The 12,360-nt window shown below is 49.2% G+C and overlaps 1 protein-coding gene across 1 annotated transcript; it reads left to right on the forward strand.

Annotated features, from left to right (window-relative positions):
* The first annotated feature begins 7,501 nt into the window (after window positions 1-7,501).
* LOC134945672 (E3 ubiquitin-protein ligase TRIM39-like) lies at window positions 7,502-9,719 on the forward strand. Its single transcript, XM_063935113.1, has one exon. The coding sequence runs from the start codon at window positions 7,502-7,504 to the stop codon at window positions 9,083-9,085; it is 1,584 nt and encodes a 527-aa protein (XP_063791183.1). The 3' UTR covers window positions 9,086-9,719.
* Window positions 9,720-12,360: the final 2,641 nt, after the last annotated feature.

A 12,360-nucleotide genomic window follows, 5' to 3' on the forward strand; every position in this document is an offset into this window, starting at 1 on the left:
TTTACGCTCTCCGTATCCGCTGCTAGCTGCGGCAGGGAACGGAGCGTTGGGCAGCCGGGGACGTACGCGGCACACGGCCAGGAATGGTGTCCTGCCGTCCCTGAGCCCGCCTCTCGCTACCCGCGGCTGCTCTGATCACGTGGGGCCGGGACAGAGCTCCCGGCCCGCGGATCAGCAGCCAGATCCTCTCCTGCAGGGAGACTCTGCTGAGGGTGGTGGGCGGGAAGGGGGTCGTGCGGCTGCCAGACCTGCACAGTCCAGGCAGCGCGCGCGTGGCACACTTGATCCTGCCGCTTGGGGGCCCAGATGAGGCCTGGCCCCGCTGTTCCGGCCCTCCCCTTCACCCAGTCAGGTCCAGCCTGCGCCCTCCCCCGACAGGGCAGGGCGTTGCCCCCGCCCCTCTACTGCGCGTCCTCCTTTGCCTGTCTCTGATAGGGCGGGGCCCATCCGGCGTCCGCCCGCGGTGGTGCGGCCCACGGGGCCTCTCCTGCCGGGGTGGCCCGGAGCGCCCCCCCTTCCAGGATACCGCGCCTGGCGCATGGCGCTGCTGCCGCCGTCCATGGCCATGCGGCTCCGACCGGGGTTCCTCACCCCGCCAGGAGGCGGCGTGCGCCGTCGGCGGGCGTCCGTTCCATCCCTCCCCGCGGCCGGTCATCTCCCGCTGATTTTGCTGCGGACGGGTAGCATTCCTGCGTTGCGCCTCCTCCTTCCATAAGTGACGACTCTTCGGTTTCTCATCCTGTGGCCAACGCTCGGGATCGGAGGAGGTTGCAGCGTGGGCAATTGGCGCCGCATTTCTCGCAGCGGGACGGCGATACCGTGACGCCCGACAGTGAGGGATCATCTGGGTCCTTGCTCCCAACGGGGGGTTTACGATCCTCCCGTGGAGAGCAAGACTCGCGTGGCGGCTCTGATTTCCCTACGCCTGCCACGCCGGCTGCACCCTTGGTGGACACCACCGTTCTGTCCGCTATTTGTGCAGCTGTTGTGTCGGCGGTGGCGCCCTTGTTATCCTCCGTACCCGTGGTACTTGGGCGGCCCGCTGCTTCTTTGGCAGATAGCATTGCGCATGCTCTTGCCCCGCTTCTGTCCTCTGGCGCGACGGTTCCCCCACCTGCCCCGCTCCGGTCTGCGGCAAGCCTGGTGGGGGAGCAGGGGAACCATGTCTCTTTTGTCTCCCCAGCCGCGGACGTCAGGTCAGAAATGGAGTCTGTCCGTGCATCCGCGAGTCGTCCGGTGGCCGTTGGGACGGACAATGTTCCCTCTCATGCAGGTGAGTCTTCATCGGACCCCGACTGGTCCCGGAGGAGCGCGGTTACACCCGTAGCGGCTTGGGATCAGTTTCTCACTCCAGCTCCTCTAGCGTCTGCAACAGTGTGCATAGGGTTACTAGCAAGCGCAGGAGGCGCAGCCGCAGGCGTCGGTACACGGACTCTACCCTTGCCTCCACGTCCTCGGAGGGCCTGTCCTCCCCTGACGGCGGCTTGCACAGGGTTAAGCGTCGCAGACGGCGCGAGCGTCGGTATTCAACCTAGTCCATCTCTTAAGTCTCGGTGGAATCGGACACCGTGCACTGCGCTAATACAGCGGTGCAACGTGGTCTTAGGCCCCGAGTCTGGGACCGGATGCAATAGGGGCCAATATGTGAATATTTTTGCTCTTACTAGTGACGATCGAAAAGCCTTACTTTCAGCTAAGAAAAAGGGGCAGGGTAGCGAGGACGCTTTGCGCTCCTACCCGAATTGGGTACGCTGCATGTTGATATTTGCGGCATGTTACCTAGAGACCCGCCCGGACGAACATATGAACATAGTGCAATATCAATTCCTCATACATGTTCTGTCCCACAAGTATAAAGGGTCGGCCTGGCGTCGTTATGATGAGGATTTTCAGCGAAAACATATAGTGCATAAATCACACCCTGTCTGTACATCCTTCAAATAGCAAGTTACTGTTCACACATAAATTAATCAAACCTCTCATATGCATAGAAAGGCGATTCTCCTAGAAACTCAAGCACAAATAGTGCCTTGTATGTTTCAGACTGACTTGTTTACGCAAAGCTTTGAAATCCTATGAAGAAAGCAAATACCTTTGGTTACCCCCATTGTTCTAGAGTTGTTCAGTATCTGTCAAAGACAGCAGATACTGGACTGTCATTGTTTTACTAGAAGCCAGGACAAACAAGAAGACAATAAGATATACAAACACAAGCCTTGCTTGTACAAATCACTAACAGCTGACATACTACATACCAGACATTTAGATATCTGAGGTATAACATTTATAGTCTAAACTCTTGGAAATATAGAAATATATTTCCTAACAAATTGTAATAGCAGGAATGTATGTATATATGTGTGTGTATGTATAATATATATATATATCTATATATATATATATATATATATATATATATATATCTTGAGGATGGAAAAGGATAATCATATCATGTGTGGGATCATTTTGTTCAGAGTCACATAAGCATTAATCCAGTGGGTATGAGAATATTGTCACATATTGCAACAATAAGTTATTACTAATAACAGATTTATGTATGATTAATGTAGTGGATTTAACTGGTCATGGGGCGGGAACTCAGATGCAAACAAAAGAAATCACATCTCAAGAATTATTACTCTTGAGGAAGCCGCTGAGTATAGAGGCGGATAAACGCGTTGAGGTTGCTCTTTATGCACGGCTGTGACCGTCTGACCATTGGTGGGACATCAATCAAACGGACTTGGTGCGGCGGGACCCCGGACAAGCTACGGCGGTATACAGCACTTTCTGCCAGTGGAGGGGTAATCATTTCCCTGTATAGTTTGCAGCTACTGGGGTTGATCACTGCACAGTAAGCCAACCAAGATTCCAGTGTCCATCTATTAACCCATGTTGATGGGGTGTGCATTAAGTTGTGAGTGCTTGCTATCTACTAACAAGTTTTAAGTGATCTAAAAATGCACTAATTTGGAAACGCATCAGCTGTGACTTTATACTCTGCTACGGATGTTTTTCTACTCATCTACTAATCCATTGCAATTTTGCGTTGGGCTTTACTAAAGGCTAATATATATTTATGCATGCAGTAATCACTTAACAGCTGTGGACAGAGTTTGACATGAATTTGCACTAACTATTTGCATGTTTATTTGATCTGGACTGTGGCACTAAATAACGGATGACCAGCAAGATATATCTAATCATTAAAGAGCTGTGATTAAATAATTGCTACTTTGCACAGATTAATTAACAAACGAGGACTGATCATTCCGGTGCTTTATAGAGAATGGATAGTAAAATATGATGTATTTCCAATGGCTAGGTTGTCTAGTACTAATTAATCTCTGAATTGATTGTTATTTTAATATATTTTATACACCGGCCGTGTGTTTAGTGTTGTATGTTTATGTGTTTTGTCTATTGTGATAATAAATTTATAAAATCTAAATTCTGGATGTACAGCGCTTCAATTTCGTTTGTTTGGTGGTACTTTTTTGGGAGAATCAGTGATCTCCCTTTTTTTTTGAAGCTGCAGTACACCCAGATAGAAGTGGGTTATTTATCTGGGAAATTCTCCCTAAATAGGTCAGCGCCTAGACAAATCTTTTTTCTTTTTTGGTTACATCTCAAGAATAGCCATCGCCCACCGCTTGATCTGACCAATGATCCCCAGTGCACAGGATATGTCCCACCCCCGAACCAATGGAAGAAGAGCATACAGTGTCTATTGTATCATGAACTGGACAAATGTATAAAAAGCCAAGCTGCCTGGCCGTTCAAACATTCTCTGAAAGTCATCTATCTTGATTGACCGAGGACCGGGACTGGGTGGCGCTGGCGAAACAAACGTATGTATCATCGATTGTAGCCTCTTTCTCTTATTGTATTTGTATTATTGTTGTAACCCCCTTTTAGTAAATAACTGTTGGTGGGTCGGATCCCAACATTTTTAAATACAATTGGTGTGATGTTCCTTTCCTGCTAGGGGTTATAAAGTGTATTCCGCCTCACGTGTAGCTACTCTGTGCTTACAGCGAGACGGTGTGCTTACGCAACGTGTACGCATCTATTAGGGGTTACACACACATGCTTAGCGGTCGCAGCGGCCTGCACAAATATAAGTTAAAGGTATTGCTTTTTCTGTCCTGTAAGTTAATCACATTTATCAAAGTATATACTGCTGCACCTGTGTATAACGCCCACATGTACATACTAGTGCACCTGTATATAATGCGCACATGTATATACTGCTGAACCTGTGTATAATGCCCATATGTATATACTGCTGAACCTGTGTATAATGCCCACATCTATATACTGCTGCACTCGTGTACTATGCCCAAATGTATATACTGCTGCACCTGTGTATAATGCCCACATGTGTGTGTGTGTGTGTGTGTGTGTGTGTGTGTGTTTGGGGGGGGGGATGGGTTAACAAGCACAGATCCCACCTTGTGTAACATGTGTGTGCGGTTATAGCACCTTCACGGTGTCACTGTTACCTGTTACTTATACAAATGAAGCCTGTAGACTTTTTAGCGGACTACATGTTAAAAAGAGTGAAGGAAATTAGAATAATTAGGTGGCAAATGATTGGCTGAGATTTTAGCTTGTCTTATATTGTTCTGTTTTAAAGGAAAAATGTTCATCAAAGTCACTGTTATTACTTCCTGGCTGTCACATGGATTTCCTGTACATCAGAATTGTGATTAGTGACTGACAGCTGTCAGTCATACAGTATAGTGACGGAACAATGAATGTTGCGATCCTTGGAGGTGACGCTGTTACTATCACATTATGTAGCGTTATCACTACTGCCATTGCAGTCCATAAAGATTAGTAACGTTTTTCATACTTGCGTAATCTCCTGGATTGCCGGGAGGCTCCCCAAAATATCAGGTGGCACTTCCGGCCCTCCAGAAGGGCAGGAAAGTGTCCCAATGCTGGCTGCTGTAATGTGTAAAAAGGGGACGCTGTCTGCCGTAATGTGTAAAAAGCGGACGCTGTCTGCCACAATGTGTAAAAAGGGGGATGCTGTCCGTCGTAATGTGTAAAAAGGGGGAATCTGCCTGCCGTAATGTGTAAAAAGGGGGACACTGTCTGGCGTAATGTGTAAAAAGCGGACTCTGTCTGCTGTAATGTGTAAAAAGCGGACGCTGTCTGCCGTAATGTGTAAAAAGGGGGACGCTGTCTGCCGTAATGTGTAAAAAGGGGGACGCTGTCTGCCGTAATGTGTAAAAAGGGGGACGCTGTCTATCATAATGTGTAAAAAGCGGACGCTGTCTGCCGTAATGTGTGATAAGGTGGACGCTGTCTGCCGTAATGTGTAAAAAGGAGGCGCTGTCTGCCGTAATGTGTAAAAAGGGGGACGCTGTCTGCCGTAATGTGTAAAAAGCGGACGCTGTCTGCCATAATGTGTAAAAAGGGGGACGCTGTCTGCCGTAATGTGCAAAAAGGGGGACTGCCTGCTGTAATATGCAAAAAGGGGGACTGGCTGCTGTAATGTGTAAAAAGGGGGACTGGCTGCTGTAATGTGTAAAAAGGGGGACGCTGTCTGCCGTAATGTGTAAAAAGCGGACGCTGTCTGCCGTAATGTGCAAAAAGGGGGACTGCCTGCTGTAATATGTAAAAAGGGGGACTGCCTGCTGTAATATGTAAAAAGGGGGACTGGCTGCCGTAATGTGTAAAAAGGGGGACTGTCTGCTGTAATGTGTAAAAGGAGCTCTACCTGGTGTAGTGACGCTACTGTGCAGCGTAATTTGAATAAAGGAGACTACTGTGCACCATAGTATGAATTGGTATTATTTTGTGGCCACGCCCCTTCCCCATGAAGCCAAGCCCCTATATATTTTTGCGCACCTATGGCGCGCACTGCCCCTATCTTGCATAGGGGGTGGACGCCAAAGCCGGTTCTTGCACACAGCGCTAAAATGCCTAGTTATGGCACTGGTACTAAGCCCCAGAGAGTGATAAAGGGGAGAGAGACAAAGTATCAGCAAATCAGCTCCTGACATCTTTCATACACAGCCCGTAACATGACAGTTAAGAGCTGATTGGTTAGAGCTTTGGGCCTAATTCAAACCTGATCGCTGCTGTGCATTTTTGCTGAGGTCTGTGATCAGATAGATCCCCCCCATAGAGCGTGAAAACCCGCCCTGTGCAAGTGTGCGAGTGCATGTGCACACCGTGCGAAAAACTTCACCAGACAGTGGACAGCTGCAAATCCGTTCGCAACTCACTCACCATGGAATGAAGTCTGTGTGTAGCCCAGGACTTACTCCTACAGTGCGATAGAATCAGGCTGATCGGGGCCAGAGCTGACGTCACACACCCGCCCTGGGAACACTTGGGAACGCCTGCGTTTTTCCTGACACGCTCAGAAAATGGACAATTACCATCAACAAACGTCCACTTCCTGTCACCCAGCCTGCGTTCACTGAGCGATAAAAAAAAAAACGTAGAATTTTTTCGTAGTTTGTCCTCGCACCTGTGCATTACGATCTGTACACGTGCAGTCATTCGATAATCGTCCGATCAGGTCTGAATTAGGCCCTTTCTATCTCTCTCTAAGCTTTCATACATCTCACTGATAGAGTTATTTGTACCTTTAGCAATATGTTTTAATTGCAGAATATAACAAAATAAATTACTGTCATTTCAAGTGTAAATCCCTGTAAATGTACAGAAGAAATAATTTTGTCTTATTAAATGACCTTTATTGTTTTCTATATAAGTAAATTTCCTGCATGAAGTCCCTTTATATATTATCTGTGGGGGTAATTCCAAGTTGATCGCAGCAGGATTTTTGATAGCACTGCAGGGGAGGCAGATATAACATGTGCAGAGAGAGTTAGATTTGGGTGGGTTATTTTATTTTTGTGCAGGATAAATACTGGCTGCTTTATTTTTACATTGCAAATTAGATTGCAGATTGAACACACCACACCCAAATCTAACTCTCTCTGCACATGTTATATCTGCCTCCCCTGCAGTGCACATGGTTTTGCCCAATTGCTAACAAAAAATCCTGCTGCGATCAACTTGGAATAACACCCTGTGTCCCTTAAGGGGGGTACACACGGAGCGATCGCTTCTTAAAATCTAAGCAATCTGCCTAGATTGCTTAGATTTTAAGCAGTGATCTCTCCGTGTGTACCGCTCACAGCGATAGTGATGTGCAGTCCCACGCATCGCTATTGCTGGTGCTAGATTGGCCTGCATGCAGGCCATTCTAGCGGGTCGCTCGCTTCACCCGCTGGGTGAGATAAGCACCCCGCCCCGCTCCCCCCGCACGTGCTGACCGGGGGGGAGAGATGTGTGCTGAACGGTTCACTCAGCACACATCTCTCACGCATCGGCTGATGAGTACTGGCATTTACTGTAACTGAGCCTGTAGGTAATATAGTGAGTGACAGCTCAGCCTCGCCCTGTGTACAGAATGTGACATAACTGGTTTCTGAGTGTCAAATTTCACTCCCATTACTCTCCTGCTGCAGCAATGGCGTCTGCTGATCTGAGACAGGAGCTGGATTGTTCCATCTGCCTGAGCATTTATACAGATCCTGTCACCCTGAGATGTGGCCACAACTACTGCCGGGTCTGTATTGATCGTGTGCTGGATACACAGGAGGGGGCTGGAGTTTATACCTGTCCTGACTGCAGAGCAGAGTGTCAGGAGCGTCCTGCACTGCAGAGGAACATAACGCTGTGTAACATAGTGGGGAGTTTCCTATCTACTCGGCCAGATCAGGAGGAGACTGGGATCTTCTGCACTTACTGTGTGGACTCTCCTGTACCTGCTGCTAAATCCTGTCTGCTGTGTGAGGCTTCTCTGTGTGATAAACACCTGAGAGTACACAGCAAGTCACCAGAGCACGTCTTATGTGATCCCACCACTGCCCTGGGGAACAGGAAATGCTCCGTCCATAAGGAGATCTACAAGTATTACTGCCCAGAGGACGCTGCCTGTATCTGTGTGTCCTGCTGTCTGATCGGGGAGCACAGAGGACATAAGATGGAGTCACTGGATGAGGCCTCTGAGAAGAAGAAAGAGAAGCTGAGGAATGTTCTGCAGAGACTGACCACAAAGAGAGCGGGGACTGAGAAAAGAGTGCAGAGTCTGCAGGAGCGCAGAAGAGAAGATCAGGGAAAAGCAGCTGGGGTAATAGAGACAGTCAGTGCCCTGTTTAGAGACATCAGGAGACAGCTGGAAGTCCTGGAGAAGAGAGTCCTGAGTGAGATCTCCAGGCAGGAACAGCGCGTTTCTCTCTCAGTCTCTGATCTGATCCAGCAGCTGGAAATAAAGAAGGAGGAGCTGTCCGGGAAGATGCGTCACATTGAGGAGCTGTGTAACATGTCTGATCCAGTGACTGTCTTACAGGAACCAGACACAGGGGACTTGTGTGACACTGAGGACACAGAGAGACATGATAACCAGGTCCGTGGTGCAGGAGATCTGGATGTGGGTCTCATCTCAGGGACATTACACACATTATCTGATATAATAACAGGTATAAATAAAGGGATCTATGTGCAGGAGGCTACAGACCTATTACTGGATGTAACCACAGCTGGTGATGATATACAGATATCAGGTGACAGGAAAACTGCATCCAGGTCACCAAACCAGAGTCACCCAGTAACACCAGAGAGATTTCAGTATAATCAGGTAATAAGCAGCAGGAGATTCTCCTCAGGGCGACATTACTGGGAGGTGGATGTCAGTAAGTCAGTGTGGTGGATGGTGGGGATGTGTTACCCCAGTATAGACAGGAGAGGAGATCAGTCATACATTGGAGATAATAACAAGTCCTGGTGTGTGTGTAGGTGGAATTATAATCAGTACTATGTGTCACATGACAGTACAATGATCCGGTTACCTGACAATACCCCCTGTGACAGAGTGAGGGTATATCTGGATTATGAGGCAGGACAGCTGTCCTTTTATTCTCTGTGTGACCCCATCAGACACTTACACACCTACACTGCCGCCCTCACTGAGCCCCTCCATGCTGCATTATGTGTAGGGGTCGGGTGTATAACTATATGTGGGGGAGTCAGGAGCTGGGAGAAATTACCATAAAGAATCTGCCCAGAGACTGGTGACATCACGGGGAGGGGTATATGAATGGGGGAACATTCAGCCAATAGAATGATGTATTGGGTGGAGATACAGCAGAGCCCCTCCCCCTGTGTTACCATGTGACCAGGGTGTGGGTGTGTTCCCATGTTGGTGTGGTATGCTGGGTACACACTGACAGACATATCACCCACCCAGCTGTGATGTCAGCACCGACATATCTAACGGACAATTGGTCAGTCAGTATACTGTAGCATACCTTATTGGCTGCTCTGTCGGTGTGATGGTGTGTCGGCAGACATGTCGCTGAGGTGTGTACCCAGCCTTAGAGACTGTCATAAATATATACATATACATCTCTGTGGGATTTCTCCACCTCTGACTCACTGACAGCTGTGATTGGCTGCAATATCTGTCTGTCAGCCAGTCAGTGCTACGCTTGCTCCTATTGGCTGTATTGGGAAGATGTCTCCTACTACTGATAATTGTAGTCCAAAGCTATGGGCCTGATCCATGTTTTATATGTAGCCCTAGGAAAGGGTTAATCCTAAAATAAATAAATATATGTGTAATTTCTGTGGTGAAGCCTAATTATAATATATATATATATATATATATATATATATATATATATATACATACATACACATACATGGTTGTGCCATACTTACCGACTTTTTGGAGAGCAGCCCGGACGGTGCGATGTAAGTGCAGAGGGGGGCGGACCGGAGGCGTGGCGCAGGCGGGCCGGGGGCGTGTTGGAGGCAGACCAGAGGCGTGGCTATGAGATCGTCCCGTGTAAGCCCCGCCCCCCGCTGTGTAATGCCGCTATTGCAGGCATTATACAGCAGGGGGCGTGGCTATGATGACGCGATTCAACAAGAATTGCGTCATCGCCTGCCCGGACCGCCCACTTTACTCGGTAATTGGGCGGCCGGGCAAGGGGGGACCCCTGTAACCGTGAGACTTGCCTGCTCTTCCGGGGGGCCGGGAGGGTCACTCGATTTTCGGGAGCCTCCCGGCCATTCCGGGAGAGTAGGCAAGTCTGGGTTGTGCATGTTGATATTCAATTACTATTGTGCGGTGACTTATAATATAATGTACAGGCATATAACTATATGTGTATAGGCTATGTATTATTGGAGGAGCCCCTCTGGTGAGCTGGAAGCGGGGCTGGGGGCATCTAGTTTTGTGCTTGTGTGTAATACAGTATCCAGTCTAATCAGCAGATTTACAAAGGAACAAGAAAAAGAAAAAGAAGCATGTTTTCTGGATGTACTGGAACCACAATAATGTGATAAAATTGCTGTTCTTTATTGAGTATGTATTAAAATTATTTCAAGGACTGGTGAAATAGTAATTCCAAATTGATCGCAGCAGGAAATTTTTTTGCATTTGGGCAAAACCATGTGCACTGCAGGTGTGGCAGATATAACATTTGGGGCGGGATTTACTAAAGGGAAAATGCGGTAAAACCCCCGTTTTACCGCATTTTCATATGTACTAAGTCACGACCGCCGCATTTTCGCCTCATAGGGTATCGCCATCTTTTTATGGCGATACCCTATAGAAGCCTATGGGATTGTTACCTCCGCCGCCGCCGCCCCACGCCGCATTCCGCCGCCGCCCCGCTCACGACGACCCCCCCACCCCCGCATACCTGTGCTGCTGCTGCCTGCTGGTACGGCCCCCCTCCTCCTTCTCCCCCGCATCACAGCCTTGTCTCCTTCCGGCTGCAGGGAGGAGGAGGGAGGAGGAGCCGGGGACTCCCTGCCCACGTCACCTCCCGAGTCTGGGAGGTGACAGAGACCCTCGCTGAACCCCGCAGACCACATCGCGGGGGTCTCCTATACCGCATTGCGATACTAATCGCATATATTAGTACATATGCGATTAGTATCGCTGCAGTAGGCGGCGAGAGGCGGCGATAATTTATAGTAAATCCCGCCCTTGCAGAGAGAGTTAGATTTGGGTGGGATATTTTATTTCTGTGCAGGGTAAATACTGTCTGCTTTATGCAGGGCCGTAACTACGTGTGTGCCAAAGGGGCTTGGCACACAGCGCAGTTGCCCTGGGGGCGCACGGCCAGCGGCATGTAATGAGTCAAATTGACTCATTACATTACATACCTCTGCTGTGTGCGCCGTGCGCCTCAGCCACGCTGGAGGAGACAGAACGAAGCTCCGGGCAGCTGAGAAGGAGGGAGGGGGAGCAGGGAGCCGCAGCAGCGCTATTTCATTGGTAGTAAGCGCCGCTGCAGCATCCCCCTCTCCTTCCGTATTGGCTGCCTGTAAGATCTGTGTAAATATGTATTTCTATTATGTTCTCCTACACATTACTCCTCTCGCGTTATAGCAATGTATCTCTTAGTTATACCTCTTTTACACCGCCAGCTAGTAACACGGGTTATTGCACATGAACATACATAACCCGTGTTGCTGGCTGGTGTAAAAGGGTCAAGTTGGAATAGTTTGGGCCGAGTGACCCGGTATTCCAACTCGGGAAGTTTGCATCTGGAAAACTGTGCAGTGTAAATGGTAGACGGTCGATGCGACCTGGCTAGCCGTTTAAACTCTATGTGCGGGCGGTGTTTGGAGATCATGTGATCTCCAAGCCCTGCCCCCGTCGTGTCACCGGCAACATCACCAACCCGGCAATATGCCGGGTTGGTGACACTGGTCTAATCGGGGGCTGATGCGGGTTGCAGCCGGGTAGCTCCCGTGTCAGGCTCCCCGCTTTAAGTGGTGTATAAGCGGTATTAGACACCATGGGGGTGATGTATGATAAACGTCCTAAAAGACGTTATGTGTCCCGGGGCGTATCACCACATTATCGTGGTGATACGCCTGCAGCCGCCGCCACAATGTATTATTGTGGCCCCCGCCGATGTGGAAGTGCGTTATCCTACCTGTCCCACGATAGCGCACCTTCCACATCGGCTGGGCTGGTAGCGTTGTCAGCGTGTTTCTGCGCATGCTCTCTTCTGCCGTTTGCCCTGCACACGCCGCTGGCAGCAGGAGGCGCATGCGCGTCTGGATGTGTGACGGAGGTCAGCCTTAAGCGCAAGCGGGACTTTGGCGAGTGGGAGATGGAACGTGCTGCGGGAGACAGGAGAGGTCTGCTGTGGTGTGAGGATAGAAGCAGGCAGGAGAGTCACTGAGGAAGCTGTCATCCTGTCAGTCCCTGCGGTCATTCATCGCTGGTTTCCGTCGTTTTGCAATGCAAGTCAATTTGGCCGATATCGAGATCAGTGCCGTTTCTTGACCGCCGCGGCACTT

Source organism: Pseudophryne corroboree, chromosome 7, assembly GCF_028390025.1.
Source record: "Pseudophryne corroboree isolate aPseCor3 chromosome 7, aPseCor3.hap2, whole genome shotgun sequence".
In the NCBI taxonomy this organism is placed as follows: Eukaryota; Metazoa; Chordata; class Amphibia; order Anura; family Myobatrachidae; genus Pseudophryne; species Pseudophryne corroboree.